We start from the raw sequence: 21,672 nt of genomic DNA, 5'->3' as shown, positions 1-21,672 counted from the left end.
GATCCTGCATCTTGCTCATCTTTATCAGATCTCCAGTTCTTGGGACTTTAGCCTATACAGTCTGCCATCTGACCTGCCAATCTTGGATCATCAGCTCCTGCAGCTATGTGAGTCAGGAGAAGCCTCCAGCCTGACACCTGACCCACGGACTGGGGACTTTCCAGTGTTTACAACCACGTGAGCCATTTCCTTGATATAAATACCATGCTCTCTCTCTCTCTTCGCATGTGTGTGTGTGTGCGCGTGTGCGTGCGTGTGTAGAACCCAGCCTAAAGACACAGGTTGACTGATTTGCTTCCTCTCTGATTAGCCATTCACAGAGCCACAGCAGGTCCATAACACTAATTGTTTCCCCATTTCTCTACCTCTGGAGTTCTGTTATGGAACTTGTTGGCTTTAACAACGAAGGGAAGCTATGGTGCCTATATCCCATCTATTAGAAATAGGATGGGGTCTACCTCTGGCTAGAGGAGTTGAGTTCTGACATTTAGCTAGTAAAAGCAAAAGCTAATGATGGTTCAATTAAGACCTTTCCTAAAACCAAAATAACCAAACCCACTGCCCTTCGAGTCGATTCAAGACCTTTCCTACAGCTATTTATATTCTGGGAAGTTATTCAAAAGAGTACATTAAATATAACCTTTCAAAATCACACAACATAATATATTCATTTATGCAATAAATAATCTATGGTGTGTTTGGATAATGACCGTCTAAAATAAGTCAAACCATACAAACTTCACCTCTTGCTTTCACCATTAGAATAGACACAGTGAAAATCCAAGTTCCAAATCCTTCCTCTATTGAAGGTAGTGAAATTTAGTGCAAGCCACCTAGCTACAACTTTTTGAATATTTACAAAATGTTGAGCCTTAATGATGGAAAAGACTTTTATTTAAAAGACATATTTTTAAAAAACCTAAATTGATCCAATTTATTTTCAAAATAAGGGTTGATCTGTGTTTTCAGTTTATTGCCATACAGAAAACATTTTATCAAATAACATTGTGGACTCCATTTCAACATCTTCATGTAAAAATTTCAGTGCAAGAAAGTTATTGGTATTAAGTGTGAAAATAGCTAAAGATCGTATTTTAAGTATAGGGCAGAATGTGTTTGCTATCCCCTCCTAAAAAATGTTGGCACATACATTAACTGCTCAGATTATAAAAATCGCTTAGTATCCATTTCTTATCCTTCTTATCCTTCGATGCATTGATTGATGCTGGTGGAGAAAAGAGCTCACATAAGAACCTAAAAATCTTTTCAGGTAGCACAATGATTTAAAATCAACTAGGAGAAAGTTCCCCCAAATATTTTGTGTGTAATCAGTCCATTACCATAATAACAAAAAATCCATTAGACATTAAAAAGAAGCTAAAGGAAATACTTTTCCTTTGAAAATACCATTTCTTAGCTCTTAAATAAAGGGGAAACATTTTTAAATCTTGCGGGAGAGGGAGTGTTACATAAGTAAGAACATCAATTTTCTGTCAGTTGTACAAATGTCTCGTTTATGAAAAAAGTGAATACTTTGATTCAAAGGATTCTAAAATATTTTGTCAATACAAGTGTAATTTAAAGTTAAAAAATAGAAACACATTAAACTAATACAAATCACCCATTAACATATTCTATTATTATTCACAAAATCAACAATTAGGGAAGAATAGGTTAGGTAAGATACCCCTTTTTCCGGCATTTGGTCAGACTAGCTAAAATGCCCCAGGCAAGCCACATAACCCACCATCTCAGGATCCCCATCTATCAAATGAGGGCACTGGACCAACTGCCCTTCCACATCTCCTCCATCCTACGAACGTATATAACCATAAAAAACCAAACCTGTTGCCTTCGAGTTGATTCCAACTCATGCCAACCCTTCAGGACAGAGCAGAGCTGCCCACTGGGTTTCCAAGGAGCACCTAAGTGGATTTGAACTGCCGACCTTTTGGTTAAGAGCCGAACTCTTAACCACTATACCACCAGGGTTTCCATAAATGTATATAGATTTGTTAATTTTACATAATCTTTTCAAGAATGAGGTGTTCTAACTTAATGCATTTTCCAGATTAATAAAGCTTTCCCGTGTAAGTGGCAGTTGTACTTTAAACATTTAAGATTTAACTTTTAAATGTCCCTGTCGCTTAAAACAAGATGAGGTATGACTAAAAACAGTCTCCTAACGCCACAGTCTCCCAGACGCTGCAGTTGATCAAGTGGTACACAGACATGGCTTGGGCCCGAGCTCAGATTCCTCGCAACTTTGGGCCAAACTGTGAGTCTTAAAACCAGGGTAATACCCCCTGCTCTGATTCTCATTGTTTTGAAGACCAAGACAGTTACTATATATCAAAGTATTTGTAAACTATAAATTACCATACAAATGTAAAGGATTGTTGTGATGAACCCAAGTTGACTTTTTCCTGGTAGCTAAGTCTGGATATTTTGATAAAATATATGTTCTTATGTCAGGGCGTAAGCATTTATGGTTCGGATCCTTCAGTTATCTATTATCCTACAGTCATTTTGTTCTCCTTCTAATCTGATGCTTTATCTTTTAATTGCACCAGTCCTGAGATTCAGATTCTTTCTCCTATAGTCTAGAAATCTGACCTGTAAATAGGCAGAAACCAAAACTCAAACAACTGTCTGTTACTTTACTGAACGCGGTATCACTATTTACTTTAAAAGAACAGTTTCCTAACTAAGCTAGGCATCAGGCTCACCTAAGAAACTTTTGAAAACTTGGGATTCCCAGGTTCCAGCCCTAGAGGCTCTAACTCAGTACGTCTGGGGTAGGATCTGGAAAAAACTGTTTCTCAAAAGTTCCCCCAGGTAATTTCAATAACCAATTTGTTTAGGGTTCACTGCTCCATCCTCCATACCATCTCTAGAATTTTAGTAGTTGCTAGTTTGCTTGTTTTTAAGATCAAAATGTCCCCTTGCATTAACCTCATGCACACTGGGAGTAGATTGCCTGTGACCTTGGCTTAGTCCCACAGAGTTTACTCATCACAATTCTTTGCAAGAAAATTTTTGAGATGATAAATTAACTTCAGAGCTAAGACAGTGTGTGCAGACGCTGAAAGGTAGCAGGTTCTACACTTACAGGGCACCTGTGTTCTGCTTTACTCATAGTCAGTCACTGGTCCATAAAGACCATCTTATTACAGTTGTCATTGGCAAAACTCCTCCAAATCGCAGAACAATGGCTAGCTAGTCAGTTTTATTAAGAAAATGTTTGTAGGAGACATACATGAAAAGTATTTTTAGAAACTATATAGCTTCCTGTAAAAACCCAAAAACTTCCATGCTTCTGAAGTCAACCATAAAGAGGAAAGTGGGCCCAAACACAGTTGTTTAAAAATATGCTCAGCTAACTGTGAAAATGTAAGTGTAAAACAGGCACAATTTTATCCTTTAGGAAGTTTAACAGGCATAAATGGAATTCCGTTTCCATTTACTCTACCCAAACAGTGAATTATGCAAATGACATGTGAAGTATTTGGTCTAACGCAGTTCTGAACACCATCCCTTCCAAATTTTGTACAAAATTCATGTCTGGATTTTCCAGGTGTCCCAGATGTACCTAGGCACTGCGAAACGTTGTCATGTCTTTCGGTTCTCTGCTTGGAACGCACCAGTCATCAGCCTCATGGTTGGTGTTGTAATGCTTCCAGGCAGCTTTGTTGTACACTGGGAGTCTTTCTATTGATTCTGTTGACAGAGCCTGAAAAAACGAGCAGGACTTAAATTTGGCATTTAAAAAAATCCGTTATTTGAGAAAATACACAACGGCACAAAAGTTACTACAAATTAAATAATAATGCATTGGGTTTGTATTTCATTAATCACAACAGCATCTACCTACATTTTTAAGAAGTATACACATTTGAAACACATTATTTACTAAATCTATGGCACTGCTTGGTATATGTGTTGACTGAGTAATTGCTTGCAATAATTCCCCAGCCAGCCAGGAAGCTGCTGGATTGAAATTTCTAAATAGGTATAGTAGACAACTCTTAAAAAACCTGACCCAGAACAAAAGCTGGTTGATTAACTGAAAAAGTCTGCTAAAGTGTGGAACTATACAAATTGACATATGCACCTTAGTATATATAACTGTGCAATCATTTAATGAAATCTATAATTTCAATTATTTGGTACAAAAAAAAATTTTTTCAGTATAGTCACTGTACTTCCTTTAAACTCATCATGACAATATTATCAATAAATACAAAACTACGTCTAAGGCATCTTAGCTCCTGCATGAGCACTTCTGGGTCTCGGGTTTGATCCTGTGTCGTCTACTCCTATTATGGAAGCTACCCATTCCAGTCACAGCACCTCTGATTTCTGTATCATACATAATTTTATTTCTAACATTTCATTACCATTAATTCACTCGTTCATGTCAGTTTCCTATAAGTGACTGGAACCTTCAATTTACCAGAGATAAACTATTGCTTCCCATTATCTTCTTAAAGTTAGGACTTTTCTTTGAGTAGAATTTTCAACTTCAAGCCACAAGCATGTCCCAAGACATAGGGAACGCTGAACTAGAAACTTCATTTTGATAATACTAAGGTCGGTCTTCAATACTGACGATTTTAATGATTCTGTGACCTCTTGTCTTCTATTTTTCCCAAATGGAACTAAAAAACTTTCACCTATATATTCTCTTTAAATATTCCAGAACCCTTCAATCTAGACTCAATAAAAAAAATGTTACATTTGGTGGTAAAAACACTGCCTCCATGTTGCCCTTTCTAAGTGCCTCACAATTGATATGGGAAAAAAACTTATCTAGAAAGAACTTATTGCCTTTTCAGATAAATTTATTTTTCCAGTATAAATTCTTAAGCATTTACTATAAAATAGGTGCCATCTAGTGGCCAAAACAGGAAACTAAAGTCGCCAAATACTGGCACTATCAGTGGAAGCTCTGAACAGCCCACCACTTAACCAAAGTGGATTGATGGGGCCCAGTGGTTCTCCATCTCTCCAAAAGGCACCGACCACTAAAAAACACACCAGATGTTCCAGGCTAACATGTTAAGTGCCTCTGCTCCCACCAGGTGAGCTTTAGGCTTACCAAGAATCACCTGTCCTTGTCCCTAAATCGGTTTATGCAATTATGCAATCTAATATTGTAATTACAAAATTTCACCAAATATTACATAAACAAAGTACAAAAAGTGGGTGTGGGGGGAGGTGTTGATTCTATGGAAACTAAGATGAGTGCTTTGGAAAGACTCATGAAGGAAAGTGATATAAAACTGCATAAAATTAGAGTCAGAAGACATATGTGAAGGGTTGTATAAATATTCAACACAAACTCTGCGCTTGGTTGTTTGTGTTTAAAGAAACCAAAACTGGAAACCATACATGATGCATTGTAAGTATGGCTTCTGCAAGAAAGACAATGTGAAACTCCAATCTGCAGACCCACATACAAAGAAAGGCCTTGGTGATACCATAAAAGATTGGTGGATAAATGCTCAATTATGTTTTATGTTAAAATTAAAATTGTAAGATATATAAAATTGTAAGATATATAACTTTATGATTCCCCCCTTTAACTCATTTTTTCCTCCTATTAACCATAGTCCTGATCACGTCTGATAAGAAAGTTTCCCCATACTGATGGGGATCATCTGTCAAAATAGATGAGATCATATGTGAAGCAACTGTAATATTCTGATATTTAAATTGCATCAAGTAGGTGTAAGTTCTCATTGACTGTTAAACACTGGCATCTTTTCCTATAATCAAAAGAAAAATCATGAAATCAAGAAGACTACCGTCATACCTTAATGTAGATAACTGCATCTGTGCCATAGCCCTCAAGGGAATACAGCTTTAGGTCTCCTTGGAAGTACTGTGCATAAAGACGAGAGATGGGCAATCCATAACCAAAACCAGCCTGTTTGATAAGAAAAACAAAGTTCTATTCAGAAAACCATACTTTGTGATACTTCACTACTTTCAGCCAATGCCAGTGAGTGTCCCAGGGCTATCAGAGCCAACATCTAAGAGATCCCTTAACATCTAAGTATTACTGCCCCTTTCCAGCCCGAACCACCAGTAATGAAGCTGAAGCTTCATTGTCTCTCCCGTGGTCATTCAGAACTCTCCGTTCTTCTGTTTTCTATAAATGACTTGTGGTGCTCTAGAAAAAGCATGTTGCTTCTCCTCAATGGTCTGTTCTAGACTATCCCAATACTGCTTTTAACAATATTATATAAAACATGTTCACTCTTTCAGGAGCAAGAGTGGAAAAGACTTGTAGTGGCCTAACAAATACATCTCATGGCTTCGTACCATGAATTTCCACTTGTGACCTAAATCTGGAAGAAGATACCTACAGAGCACAGCTGTATCACTTTTTCCCCCTTGCAATGCATTGCCTTGGAGATAAAAATCCATATTTCTAACAAGGGCTTTCAAGGCCCTACAAGATCTGCTCTCTACCTCCTACTTTTCAGTTCAGCAGAACTAAATCTGCTGCTTTTAAGTTCCTCAACCATGTATTATTTCTTATTTCTGTGTCTTTGTTCATCTTGTTCCCCCAGTATCTGGGATGGCTTCCTTCTTTACCTGTACAAATCCTATCATTTCTTTAATACTAAGCAAAGCGTTTGGACAAGATATAAAATGGTTTTTATTACCAAGGTATATGTTCAAAGACATTGCACACAGCGTGTTAGTTAAGAGCTTGTATGGGCTCAGGAGTCAGAGTTCTAGAGTTCAAATCCAGGCTTTGGCATGACCGATCTCCAGCATTTAGTACTTGACTTTTCTAACCAGAGTTTCCATTTGTCCCTCCAAATCCACTGCCTATTCTCCATACTTCTCCCTGCCCAGGGAGCTAACCTGAATGGATTACATCAATGAATTATCATGCACTCTTCTTCCAGTGGGTTCAGCCAATGGAGCCTAGCAGGAGCTGAGAGAGGGAGAAAGTCAGGGTACTGGTTCCCTTGGCTCCTTCCCTGGGAGGTTGCCTTGGGCTAAGTGGGCCCACTGAGAGAAAGCAGGGGATTTACAACTTTCTTTTCTTCTGGATTCTAACTTCTCCTCCTTCTCCTGGAAACCCTAGTGCCATAGTGGTTAAGAGCTACAGCTGCTAACCTAAAGGTCGGCAGCTCAAATCCACCAGGCGATCGTTGGAAATTGTACGGGACAGTTCTACTCTGTCCTATAGGGTCACTATGAGTCGAAATCGACTCAATAGCAACGTGTTTGTTTGTTTGTTTTTGAATTATTACAATTTGAGTGAGCCACTTCTTTCCTGTTGGGACCCTGATAGATTAACCAGTTCCAGAAGTGGCCCCAAGAAAGCTGCACAAGCAGGTAGCTCGGGCCCCCACGGCTCCTGACCTACTTTATCGCTGCTCTCCCTCAACCACACCTTTGGGAATTCTCCTGTGGCTAATAACAGAGAAGGAAAAACAGCATGGACCTGGTCCACTGATGGACCTATACAGTATGCCACACCAGACAAAAGTAGACTGCTCTTCCACAACCCCTCTCAGGAGTTGGCCTGAAAGATGGGGTGAAAGTAAACCCTGCTAGTGGGCAGAACCTGAGGTATTACACCTATACTCGTTCATGGACAGGGCAAACATGTTGACTGGCCAGGGACTTGGAAAGAGCAAAACTGGGTAACATGACAAGGAGATCTGGGAGAGATGTGGATAGTCAGTCTGCTTTGAATAGGCTTAGAGTGTAAAGATACTCTGTCCCATGTAAATGGCCACCAGAAGGCATCCATCTGGAAGCACTCAATAATCAGGTGGACAAGATGATCACTCCTGTGGATGTCAGGCAGCCTTCCTCCAGTTATCCCAGTGCTTGCTTACTGAGTACACTTACAAAATGGTCATGGCAGCAGGAAGGAGTCTCCACAAAAACTCCACAACAGTCTTACCCTCACTAAGGCTGATCTGGCTACCACCGTGGCCAGGTGCCCAACCTGCCAACAGCAGAGGCCAATGCTGAACTCCCAACATGGCACCTACTCCCAGAGGAACCTGCCGGCTACTTGGCGAAAGACTGATTATGCTGCACCACTCCCATCAGAGGGGACAGTGCTTTGTCCTCCAACAATAGACAAATATTCTGAAGATGAAATTGCCTTCGTGCCTGTAGCACTTCTGCCAGTATCACTACTCATGGACTTACAGAATGCTGTGTCTGTGGCCCCAGTATCCTATACATATTGCTCACAACCAGAGGATACAGTCTGTGGCAAAAGAAATGGAAATTGAACTCATGTCCACAGAATTTACTGATCTAACTACACGCCCCATAAGCCAAAAATAGCTGGCTTGATGAGAGTGGACTGCCCTGATAAAGTCTTGGTTATGGCTAGAAGACAACATCCTGTCCAGGATTATAGGACAGGGATTTGGCAAAGTGTTCTTTGGGTGGTGTGGGATAAAAGACAGGGTCAATTCAGAAACTGATCTAATTATACCTGATACAGTGGTTAAGATCAATTAAAAAAAAATCAAAAAGATAATAATTTGAGCCATTTCAAGCTGGTGATTAAACTGCTCAGAGCTCTAGTCTTTTTTCAGTATCTAGAATATGAGATCTTTCTAATTAAATTACGAATACTCAAGGGAAAAAAATCAACACGGAAAATTAATTCAGGGTTAACCAAATACTAGTAAAACCTGTGACTTTTTCTTCACATTATTAATAGCATATCAAAATGTACTTTACTACGTGAAAACCACTGATATATCACTATCAAGCCTGGCAACAAGAACTCCAAGACAAATACTTTTTGTCTTGTGCCCTTTTCAATTAAAAAAAAAAATATATATATATATATATATCTTCCACAGGCTGTTTTAAATGAAGGAAATGTTGTTTCTAATAGATCCTTCTTCCTTGTGGACCACCCTACACAATGGCTTAATGATCTGTTTGGCAGCCAGATCTCAGTGAAGAAAATTCACAAAAACATATTTGATTCTTTCTTTTTTTTTTTTTTTTGTGCTTTAAGTGAAAGTTTACAAATCAAGTCAGTCTCTCACAAAAAAACTTATATACGCCTTGCTACTCCCAATTACTCTCCCCCTAATGAGACAGCCTGCTCCCTCCCTCCACTCTCTCTTTTCGTGTCCATATCGCCAGCTTCTAACCCCCTCTACCCTCTTATCTCCCCTCCACATTTGGTTATTTCTTGATCACGTACCAGGGGCACTGCTCGGGACGTCTCGACACGAGGCCGGGGCGCAGTTGAATACATGTAGTTGAAGAGTCTGTCAATTTTCCTCAGGGGAACACCACCTCCACGATCACTCATCTAAGGCAAGAAACAATGGTCACTATGACCAAGCCCCATACGCAGTGAACACATATGCAGAGCGTCAGGGATTACCTAGAGCTAGAGAGTAGTGTTCTGTAAAAGCTGTACTGTGCAATCCAAGTTGCGAGCATAAACTTCCTCTCACTGACAGACCTTACACACCTCCTTCATATGTGAATTCTAATATACAGTAAACTCCATTGGAACACAAATTAAATGCTGGGCCTTTGTCCATTGACTGCAGTTCCATGAATAGCACGGTCAGCAAGTAGGCCTCTCTTGGATGGAACAATTGTTTTTCCTTCTGGTAGTCAGTTTGGCAAATAGTATCAAATTTCAAATGCACCCCTTGATTAAACAATTTTACTTCAAGAAACTTATCCTAATAATCAGAAAAGTGTGCAAGAGAATATCCATCACAGCACTATTTAGAGTAGCTAACCTGGATAACAACCTAAATAAAAAAGGGATTCGTTAAATAACTCCAAAATAGAATGCTGTTTTGCTATTAAACATTACATAGAACTTATGTACTGGCAGGAGAGACAGCCACAAAATATCGTCAAAGCAGCAAAAAGCAAGTTACAAAGAAGCATTTACAATGTTCTAATTTTATTAAAATTATACCATTAAAAAATGTCTGACAACTCATCAGACATGGAAGGGACTGGGCAGTGGGTAGGAGAGAGATGCTGACGAGAAGTGAGCTATTTGTATCAGGTGGACACTTGAGACTGTGTTGGCATCTCCTGTCTGGAGGGGGCATGGGAGGGTAGAGAGGGTTGGAAGCTGGCAAAATTGTCACGAAAGGAGAGACTGGAAGGGCTGACTCATTAGGGGGAGAGCAAGTGGGAGTACGGAGTAAGGTGTATATAAACTTACATGTGACAGACTGACTTGATTTGTAAACGTTCACTTGAAGCTCAATAAAAATTAAAAAAAAAATGTCTGAAATGCTTTCATTGTCTATGGAATTTTGGGTGATTTTCTTTTCTTTCAGTTTTCAGACTTTTTTCACAATTAATTATGGAGGGAAAAAAACCAGTATAATTGTCATTTTCAAGGAGGAAAACAGGACCATTTCATTGTGTTTTACAGTCTCATCTACAAGCAATTTCACAGCATTGATGCCCAGACAACTTTCTGGTAAGCTTGTGAGGTATATTAAGACTTTATACTTTTCTTATGTCACTTTCCAATTTAAATAATCATATGGTAGATTTAGTAATAAAGTTAGTATTTTATTCACAGATTATTTTTATTCTGTTTTCCTTCACAGTTAACAGGGACTTATTTTCCAAAAAAAAAAAAAAAATTTTTTTTTTTTTTACTGCATAGCTTACATTCTTATTTACATTTTTATATTCATTTTGCTTTGTGACAAAATCTAAATTGATGCTACTATCTATAGCATTAGTGTAGTAGTCATATACAAACAAATCTGCTTTTAACATATAAATACAGACTCAGAGATAGATAAAAGCAGCTCTGACGGATATGTACTATACCAAGTCAACACGCTGAATGGTTTACAATTGTTTTTAGATTCTTAAAAAATCCTTGCAGTATGCATATATCATTACTTTTATAGTTGAAATTATATAGTTATTTTCATTTGAAAATGAAAATCTGCTTTGAAATACCATTTGAAGACTTGCCTATACTATATCTACAATTAAGTGATTGCAGTACACAAGTATAAACCAAAAACCAAACCAAACCCGTTGCCGTTGAATCAATTCCAATTCATAGTGACCCTACAGGACAGAGCAGAGCTGCCCCACAGGGTTTCCAAGGAGCGCCTGGTGGATTCAAACTGCTGACCTTTCGGCCGAACTCTTAACTTAGCCAGCAGGGTTTCCATACATATGGATATAAGCACTTTATTAAGAAATTACATGTAGTATTATGCTTGAAATTGTTCTTGGCTTTGTATTCAAAGTCCTGTAAAAACATTTATTTTAGTAAGATGAATAAACAGAGTTTTGGCCATTTTCTGAGATCTGTCAACTTGTTAATTATTCATCCTTTAACTCAATGCTCTGCAGCACACTTGGTGGTAACAGATAAGAAGTGTAGGTGTTCTGTAAGCATTAATTAAGTAATCAACATACTAGAATAGGTATTAGGATAAAAGGTAGACATGAATAAATATTTCCTGGTTTTAACCTTTCAGCTACAAAGACTATAGCAATTCAGCAGTATGAAACAAGAAGAGATTTCCAGCCACAGGCAAGTACAAGAAAAGCAGATGAACTGAGCAGAAGGGACTGTGAGAAGTATCATCTTACAACAGGTGAAGGGGCCAACTAAGCCACAGGAATACAGTTAAAAACTGATCAAGGTACTTCCTTTGCTTTGCAGCCAAAAATACAAAAAATGGAATTGATGGATTTTAAAGGCACTCGTAAAGTGGTCAAAAGAGTTTCCAAGAGAGTTATAACCAATGGTCTTACACCAGAGGATAGGAGTTATTTAGGAAAACAAAAGAAGGAAGTAATAGAAGTTTAGTTTCCAAAACTATATACATTTCAAGAAGAAAGCCAAAGGAATGGCCCCTTGATGACAAATAGATTGAGAGAGATGTGAAAATGAAACAAGAAGTATCTGATGAAGAGAATTTGGAGAGTAAAGTAATCTAGAATCATGAGACCATAAAGCCTGTGTCAAGGAAAAGAAAAGAGATTATGAAAAAGGTAGGGCGGTGGGGAGTAATGTCAGAAGGAAGGCTGAAGAACAGAATTTTTCTCTTTAGTGCATAAGATCACCACTTCCTAATGTCACCCAACCAAGATGTGCCATCCCAAACTTCCTGTTCCCCACAGCACTGAACTCTCTGGGCTAATCTGTGTTAATTTTAGGCCCTGGGAAAAGGAACCACTACTTGATGACAGCACTGAAGCCAAGAATTTACTAACCCTGTACTCACTCAGGATTCTTGAAGCCTCTCACCCACAGCTATTTCACCATCAAGTTTGCAAAGTCACCAACAGCTACTGAACCAAAACATTTAAATTTCGATTTAAAAAAAAAAAAAATTGTATCGACTAATGCTATTTACTACATACAAACCAAACACAAAATCTGAAAGAGCAGCAGAGTTGTTAGACAGAAAAAACAACTCATTGACAGGATTCTTTTAGAAGAGGGACAAAAGGTTAAACGGAACAAAACAAAAAAAGTCAATAATTTGAATAAGCTAAAAGAACGCGGGACAATATCCAGGCCTTGATCCTGTAAGCATAGGATAAGTGACGGGGATGAAAGCTCTACTGAAGAACAGTGAAGTATGCATTTAACATGTAAAGAAAGACAACAAGGGTGGTACATTCACGGGACTTTGGACGTGAAGAGGAAGATGAAAGGGTACAGGCAGAGCCTAACAAAGGGAGCAATTTTTTGTTTGAGACTTCTGGCCAGTTCTGTTCAACACCCTTTCTTTACATCAAATAGAGAAGTCCCCTAGCACTAACCCAAGCGTGTCCACGAACACAGAATGAATCTCTACTCAGAGAACCTTGATACACATGCTGATGATGGATGGCCTCAGGTCTTCAAAAGTAGCTGCGGACCAGCATGTGACAGCACAACTTAAATCCCAAAGCAGAAGGCATAAGGACTTACTTTGAATAAAGTAAACCTTAATGGGTCATAGCTGACACAACTAACCAAAAAACAAACATTAGGCTCTGGGCTGAAAAAGTAAAGCATTTACATTGTTTTCTTCAGCAAACAGATGGTATTACTGTATATTTATTTACATATGCCTCATTCTTGTAAATGAATAGCTAAAAGAGATGAACAGAAAAAGGCTGAAGGTAAAAGGATGGAAAAAGATACAATATGACAATAGAAATCAAAAGAAAGCTGAAGTGGTTTCACTAGTACCGGACAAAATATTCTGCAAATCAAATTGTTACTAGAGACAATGAAGGACAGTTTATAAGGATAAAAGGTCAATACCTCAAGAAAATATAATGCATATGATGAGACAGAAGATCCAAAAAAAAAAAAAAAAAAACAGAGACTCGAACAACAATATAAACCCACAAGACCTAACAGCTATCTCCTAACAACACTCCACCCAACAACAGCAGAATACACTTTACTCAAGCATGCATGAAACACTCTCCAGAATAAATGATACGTTGGGCCATAAAATAAGTCTTAATAAAAGTAAAGGGACTGAATCATACAAAGTATGTTCTACAACCACAATAGGTGAACTTAGAAATCAGTAACTGATGGAAATTTGGTAAATTCACAAATATGTGGGAATTAAACAACACAATCCTGAATAACTAACGGGTTAAAGAAGAATTCACAAGGTAAGTTAGAAAATACTTTGAGATGAATGAAAAAGAAAATACAACATATGAAACTTATTGGACACAGAGAAAGCAGTGCTTAGAGGAAAATTTATAGCTGTAAATAACTGCACAGTGGCTAAGTGTTTGGCTGCTAACCAAAAAGACTGGCAGTTCAAATCCACCAGCCGCTCCTTGGAAGCCCTGTGAGGCAGTTCTGCTGTGTCCTATGGGGTCTCTAGGAGTCAGTATTGACTTGACAGCAAAAGATTTTTTTTTTAATAACTATATTTAAAAATTTTTTTCAAATCAATAATCTAAACTTCACCTTAAGAAATTAGAAAAAGAACTAAGTAAACCCAAAGCAAGAAGAAGAAAGAAAATAATATAGAGTGGAAATTAATGAAATACACAATAGGAAAACAATAAGAGGGGAAAAAAATCAATTCAAATCAAAAGTTTATTCTTTCACCAAGGACACAAGGTGATCACGAGCCCAGGAGACAGAAAGGGCCACATGAACCAGCGACTACATCATCCTGAGACCAGAAGAACTTGATGGTGCCCGGCCACAACCGATGACTGCCCTGACAGGGAGCACAACAGGGAACCCCTGAGGGAGCAGGAGAGCAGTGGGATGCAGACCCCAAATTCTCATAAGACCAGACTTGATGGTCTGACTGAGCCTGGAAGGATCCCAGTTGTCATGGCCACCAGACCTTCTGTTGGCCCAGGACAGGAACCATTCCCGAAGCCAACTCTTCAGACATGGATTAGACTGGACAGTGGGTTGGAGAGGGATGCTGGTGAGGAATGAGCTTCTTGGATCAGGTGGACACTTGAGATTATGTTAGCATCTCCTGCCTGGAGGGGAGATGAGAGGGTGGAGGGGGTTAGAAGCTGGTGAAAAGGACACAAAAACGGAGAGCAGAGGGAGAGAGCAGGCTGTCTTATTAGGGAGAGAGTAATTGGGAGTGTGTAGCAAGGTGTATATGGGTTTTTGTGTGAGAGACTGACTTGATTTGTAAACTTTCACTTAGAGCACAATAAAAATTATTAAAAAAAAAAAAAAAAAAGAAGAAGAAGAAGAAAGACCAGACTTGCTGGCCTCACAGAGACTGGAGAAACCCAGAAAGTACGGCCCCCAGACATGCTTTCAGTTCAGCAATGAAGTCACTCCTGAGGTTCACCCTTCCGCCAAAGATTGGACAAAAACAAAATGAGGCTAAAGGAGCACACCAGCCCTGGGACAAGGACTAGAAGGCAGGAGGGGACAGGAAAGCTGGTAAAAGGGGACCGAAGGTTGAGAAGGGAAGTGTTGACATGTCGTGGGATTGTTACCCAATGTCATAAGACAATATTTGTACTGTTTAATGAGAAACTAGTTTGTTCTGTAAACCTTCACCTAAAGCCCAACAAAAAAATTCCCTTCTGCATCTGTGGCAGTGATTAATATCAATTATAGCACTCTTTACTGCTGGAAAAAAAAAAGTTTGTTCTTTGAAATGATGTAACAAAATTAACTAACCTTTAGCCACTGACCAAGGAGAGAGAAGGCTAAATTACTAAAACCAGGAAATAAAATGGGACATTACCACCAACCTTACAAAAATAATAAACTTTATAAGAAATACTGTGGACAATTACATGCCAACAAGTTTCATCACAGAGATGAAATGGTTAAATTCCTTGAAAGACACCAACTACTGAAACTGACTCAGGAAGAAACAGACAATCTGAAAAGACCTATAAAAATCAAGAAATTGAATTATAAATCAAAAAATTGTCACAAAGAAAAGCTCAGGCTCAGATAACTTTACTAGAAAAGTTTACCAAATGCTTAAACAAGAATTAATACAATCTTTCACAAACTCTTCCAAAAACAGAAGAGGAGAGAACATTTTCCAACTCACTATATGAAGCCAGTACTACCCTGATACCAAACCAAAGACATCACAAGAAAAGCACAAATTAATATCCCCTATGAATACAGACGCAAAAATCCTCAACAAACAAAAATAAATCATATAAAAAGTGAGATGTATCACAAGATGTCAGGTTGGTTCAACACACAAAAATGAATCAATTTAATACTACATATTAATAGAATAAAGGGCAAAAACCACAGGACCATCTCAATAGATGCAGAAAAAGCATTTGACAAAATCCAACATTTTTTTATGATAAAAATCCTCAACAATCTAGGAATAGATGGCAACTTCTCAACCTGATAAAGAGTATCTAATGAAAAAATGACGGTTAACGTCAGACTTAATGGTGGAAGACTGAAAGTTCTTTCCCCAAGATCAGAAAAACGGCAAGGATATCAGCCCTTGTCACTTCCAATCAAGACTGTACTGGAGTTCAAACCAGGGCAATTAAAAGAAAAAATAAAAAAGGCACCCAGATTAGAAAGGAAGTAGTAAAATTATTTCTATCTGCAGCGACATAATGTATGTAGGAAATCCTACGGAATCCACAAAAAAATGACGAGAGTTACTAAAGGAGTTCAACAAGGTTGCAGGATACAAAATCAACAGACAAAATCTAGCTGTCTTTCTATACCCTAGCAATAAACAATCCACAATGAAATTAAGAAAACAACTCCATTTACAATAGCATCAAAAAGAAGAAAATATTCAGGCATAAATTATGTATTATCTACACAACACTGCAAGTACCAAAATATTTTAGATCTTATCAAAGTGGATATTCACAATTACTACTAAATTGTCTATCTCCAGGATTACTTAAACTTGAATCCCCTGGATTAGGACCAGAATAAAAACAGACTCAAGAGAATTCCATAATCTGTCAGATAAATGAAGCCATGTGCTTATTTCCTAATAGCTATAGGATTTCTTTCCTGAAGGAGTTATTACATCCTTTAGAAATTATGTACACAGTTATTCTTGCATGCCTACACATAAATTCTGTAAAAAGGCATTTACCTTCACAGTCAAATCCTCATTACCAAGTGTGACGAGAACTTGAATAGGAGGGTAAACACCTTTGTCGGCATGGTACTCCATAGTTGCTCTCATTGCATTCTGAAATACATTAGGGTTACATTTAAAATACAACTTTGAATAAGAAAAATTAAAAAAGATAAACTAATTATACTTTCAAAAAGTAGATATGCACTGTTTGAATTTTTTAAAACTCCTAATGCTTTGGGAATATGCCAAAGAATCACACTTCTTATAACCATATTTAAAGAAAAAAGCAAACCCACTGCTGTCGAGTCAATTCTCACTCATAGCAACCCTACAGGACAGAGTAGAACTGCCCCATAGAGTTTCCAAGGAGCGCCTGGCAGATTCGAACTGCTGACCTTTTGGTTAGCAGCCACAGCACTTAACCACTATACCACAGCACTTAACCACTATACCACCAAGGTTTCCCCCCACCCTGCTTTTTTTTTTTAAGTAACTCATATTTAAAGAGTTACTTTAAAAAAAAAATTAATGAGCCAATTATGAGGAATCTGGGAGATATTTTGATTTAAAGATTCTAACTAACTTATGCATACTTTCAAAAACCAGACTTCTCAACACCTTTAACTACTTTACATCAGAGCAGAAAATTCGGTCCAAACCATTTGACCGTCTTAGGAGATAATGGGCAAACCATGGCTTACTTTCGAAAGCAGTTTCTTTTCTCTTTATAAAAACCATTTTAATTGTCACTAATTTCTAAGGAAAATCTTTTTTCATATATTATTAACAACAATGGCCTTATTATCATGTAGTAACTAATCAAATTTACTACTAGTTTGAAACAAAGGATATTTATTTTGTAAAGCTCTTTTGATCAATTTCTAAAGGATACAAGATACACAATGCTATTTACCAACATGACAGGTAGCATTGGAGAAGAAATTGATAAAGACTAGATATAACTAAAAAAGCAAGATAGGACTGAATTTAGAAATAAGGGTCTGTGGCCCTGGCACACCAATCAGGGGTGATTATCCCTAAGAGGTCCCACCGTGTCTCCAAAAGGTGGTTTAAGATTAGGTTCTAAAGGAAAGCCATTATTACTGATATTATATAAAATGTTATATAACATGGTAATACTTCTTTCTTAAGCATCAGAGGGCACAAAATGTTGTATGTGGCTGAAATTTCAAGGAAAAAAATCATTTGATTCCTTGAAGTGCCAAGCACTATTTACTTAACAATTCAGATAGAAAAAAAAATTCCTAAGTTGTTACATACATTCTGGCTCTCCTGGAACAAAAAAGCATTTTTGAACCCTTGCTTAACAAATGGGATCACTCATATGCTGTTCTGAGATATTCAGTCAGTTTTTCTGTTTTAGTTTGTTTTTCTTTATCACTAGACTGAGGGCTGCCTCTTTTCTAACTTCCTGCTTGGTGAAGAAAGAGTTACTGGAGAGAGACCATAGAGTAATTGTTTTCAGCCAGAGTGGACCAGGACCACTTCTCACCCCCCACTTTCCTGTCTACCATCAAGTGTCATATAACAGTGGGACTCTGGTTCTTTAAAAGCAGAAAGCTGAGAATCATTCTTCTAAATATTTTTTTTATAAAAATATAAATTATAACTTTATTGAGCACCTTTAATATGCTGTCATGTATTCACATGTATGTTATTCCCAATCTCCCTAACAATCCTAGGTGGTATTAACCTCATTTTACAGAAGAGGAAACAGAGGCTCAGAGAGGTTGAGTGACTTGCCCAAGGTCACACAGCTAGTAAGTGGCACAGCTGAGATTCAAACCCATGTCTTTTGGACTTCAAAGTCTGAGTTTACCACTACTCTGAGCCACCCATCAGGGCTGGTAAAAGGCTGATCTCCAGCAATGTGACATGATACTGCACATGAAACGATGGTCATCTTTCAATGAAATCAGAGAACCCAGTGGCGTATTCAGCTTTAGAGCAGATTCCTAACCTCGGGAAAGGACTGGTAAAGGTTATGTAATACTATTTTACAAACCTTGAAAAGTTCAAACACCATGTGATAGAGATGGGATGGTACATAAACCACTTGTATTGGTTGTCCTGGTGATTTTGCTACAGAGCAGAAGAGAAAAATATGAAAGAACAGAGAGATGTGCTTAAAGCATTTTTAAGAATAAACTGTGTTGTGATGAAAAGAAAACATTTACTATGGAGGACTGTATGGTTTGGGGGAGAACTGCCACCCCACTTACTCTTCACTGTATTAGTGTTTGAACCCCACACTCATAAAGATTTATAACTGACAGCGATAACATGAAAACTGCAGTCATTTCTTGCAATCCTGCGTAACAGTCTAACCAACCCACTCCTTTCATGCTTCTCTACCACAGGTGATTCTTTTTTAAAGGACACTCAATCTTACAGTCAGACTTTTACTTTTCAAAAGGAAATGTTAAAGGAAGTCTCTAAATTTCATAGACCAATTCATAGACCAGTTTACATGTCGTTGTTGTTGGGTGCCATTAAGTTGATTTTTGACTCACAGCAACCCCATGTGACAGAGTAAAACTGCCCAATAGGAAGCAGATTGACAGGTCTTTCTCTCACAGAGCCGCTGGATAGGTTCAAACCGCCAACTTTTCGGGTTAGCAGTCAAGCACTGGCAGAGCTCCCAAATAAATAAGTTCAAAAAATACATTTTCTAAATGTTTCACCCATGCAAAACTTTGTCTATTTTATTTCAGACATTTCTGTGGCTGCAGATCTGAATTTAAAAATTTGAGCTTGCATCAATTTACCAAGGAGCATAAATTCTACATTCAAACATTTAATGGGAGCACAACAGAACCTCTAGTAGAGCAAAGTAATTAAGACTCACCATGCCTTAGAATTCCAATTCAACCAATAAATCAGAGTCAACCCTGCATCAACTGCCCCTTGGGAACATGGACCAACCGCCGGCCCCACAGCAGTTCAGGCTTCCAAACTACCACCTGTGCATTGTGATTCTTATTTACTGAATGACAACATCATGGATTAAGAGTTAATGTGGTTTTTTAAAAAAACCAAGCAATTCTATTTTCAATTGGATAACGACATGTCCACTGATTCCCCACTCTAAAGTCCAGAGTAAGGATTATCTGTTGCTGTCGAGTCGATTCTGACTCACAGCGATCCTATACGTCAGAGTAGAACTGCCCCCTAAGTTTCCAGGGCTGTAATTTTTACAGAAGTAGCCTGCCACATCTTTTTCCCGTGGAGCAGCTGGTGGATTCAAACAGCTGGCCTTTCAGTTAATAGCCAAGCGCTGGTTACACTGTACCACCAGGGCTCCTTAAAATAAGCCTTAGTAACAGCCTATTTAATTTTTTTCTTCCCAACTTCTTAACTTAGGAAATGGTTTTCCCTCTACCAAACTGCACTACTTCTAGGGAAAACAAGGGGACTTATTAATCTCCTCCCAAGGCATCTAAGCCCTTTTGTTTGAAAAGTACTGGTCAGGGTAAAAAGAAAACCAGAGAGAAACAGAGGTTCTCAAGTAAATGAGCATTTTTCCTCTTTTACACTCCCAGTCTTTTTACTTCTTCAACAGTGAAAAATGACTTACTACTCAGGAAGTAGAAATTTTAAACGGTAAACTTTACATTACTGAAATGCATACTAAAGTCAAATGAAATTTTCTTGGCATCATTTTTTTCTAAGACAAACCAGAAAATAAAAAATAAGCAAAGTATCAAAGTTATCAATTAAAAATAAAATAAGGCAGAAAAACGCTAAATTTTTTTTTTCAGAAAGAATCCTGCTAAATACCTGAGTTATTTTATTTTTACATGATTGCTCTCCTTCCACCTTTATATCCAATAAAGAAACTGATAAATAAAAAAAAAAGTTTTCTATTAAAACAAATCTAACTTATCATTTCCTGTCAGCTAAAAATAACACAAATCATTAAGGGAAAGATGACATCAGGCTTACCATTTAGTTCACCAAGTTCCAGTTCAGGAGAGTTAATGTAGTACAAATCACATAGACGCCTAGCATTTTCATAGCCGTCTAGTGTGAATCAAAAAAAAAGCATTAAATAAATTTAGCTCCATTTCATCCATTATGATGGCAATAATATTGACAAGTGAATTTTTAAACTCTATGGAAGAAAACATATTTTATTAACCTTGGTTTGGGGGAGGTCTAAGTGTGACACGACAAAACCCAATAGTCCTAGAGGAAGAATGACAGATAACGACTACAGAAAAAATTTAAAACATCTGTATAGAAAAGGATACCTTAAACAAAGTAAAAACAGTAGTCTGAAAAAAATATTTACAATGTGTAACAAAAAACATAATATGCATACTATAAGAGGGCTTCCATAAAATCAAACAGAAGTAGACAGGTAATCAAATAGGAAATAGGCAAAAGATGTGACAGGCAACTAATAGAAGGAAAAATATGGCCAATAAACAGGTAAAAAGCTGCTCAATTTCATTAAATGCAAAGCAATGAAAACCAAAACAATAAGATACCAGATTTTTTTTTTTTAATCAGATTGGGAAAAACGTGATTGATAACATTCAGAGTTGGTGAGGGTTTAAGAAACAAGTACTCTTATCCATTGTTTGTTGCTTTTTTGGAGGTATAAAAAATTTTAAATGCATTTAAAATGTTAAATTTCTAAGAATCTTGCATTCCAAAATACAAGCCAAAGTCAGCACATACCTAAGAATATTCACTGCAGTTTTGTTACTAATAGAAAAAAATTAAAACAATCCAAGTGTGCATCAATGGGAGGATGGATTAATACATTATGATATACACAGCTATTCAAAAACTTGGGATATGTGACGGTTAAGGTTATGTGTCAACTTGGCTGGGCCATGATTCTCAGTGATTTGGCGGTTACAATGATATTTGGCAGTTATATAATGATGTAATCAACTCCATGATGAGATTTGCTATGACAAGTATAAGGAAGCTGGTTGGTTGGTCCTACTTTCACTAGAAAGCGGTAAAAGAAAGAGATGAGCTCAGGGCTTCAGAGTCAAAGCTCAAGCAGCACATAAATGACCTCAAAGTTGCCAGTTGTGCCTTGAAAGAAAGCCTTATT

At 37.7% G+C, this 21,672-nt stretch overlaps 1 protein-coding gene across 1 annotated transcript in view; it reads right to left on the bottom strand.

Moving 5' to 3' along the window:
• Positions 1–876: 876 nt before the first annotated feature.
• The window catches only part of PDK1 (pyruvate dehydrogenase kinase 1), a 36,138-nt gene continuing 15,342 nt past the window's right edge, over positions 877–21,672 (bottom strand). Inside the window, exons 6-11 of the mRNA XM_049887442.1 lie at positions 20,544–20,621; positions 18,604–18,680; positions 16,590–16,688; positions 9,218–9,328; positions 5,819–5,932; positions 877–3,733 (exon numbers count right to left, since the gene is read on the bottom strand). Of these exons, the coding sequence (XP_049743399.1) occupies positions 3,593–3,733; positions 5,819–5,932; positions 9,218–9,328; positions 16,590–16,688; positions 18,604–18,680; positions 20,544–20,621 (620 nt within the window). The 3' untranslated portion in view covers positions 877–3,592. The remainder of the gene's footprint in view (positions 3,734–5,818; positions 5,933–9,217; positions 9,329–16,589; positions 16,689–18,603; positions 18,681–20,543; positions 20,622–21,672) is intronic.

The sequence above is a fragment of the Elephas maximus genome, chromosome 6 (assembly GCF_024166365.1).
Source record: "Elephas maximus indicus isolate mEleMax1 chromosome 6, mEleMax1 primary haplotype, whole genome shotgun sequence".
Classification (NCBI taxonomy): Eukaryota; Metazoa; Chordata; class Mammalia; order Proboscidea; family Elephantidae; genus Elephas; species Elephas maximus.
Note: the sequence above shows the minus strand (reverse complement) of the source record. Positions and strands in the feature narration are given on the sequence as shown.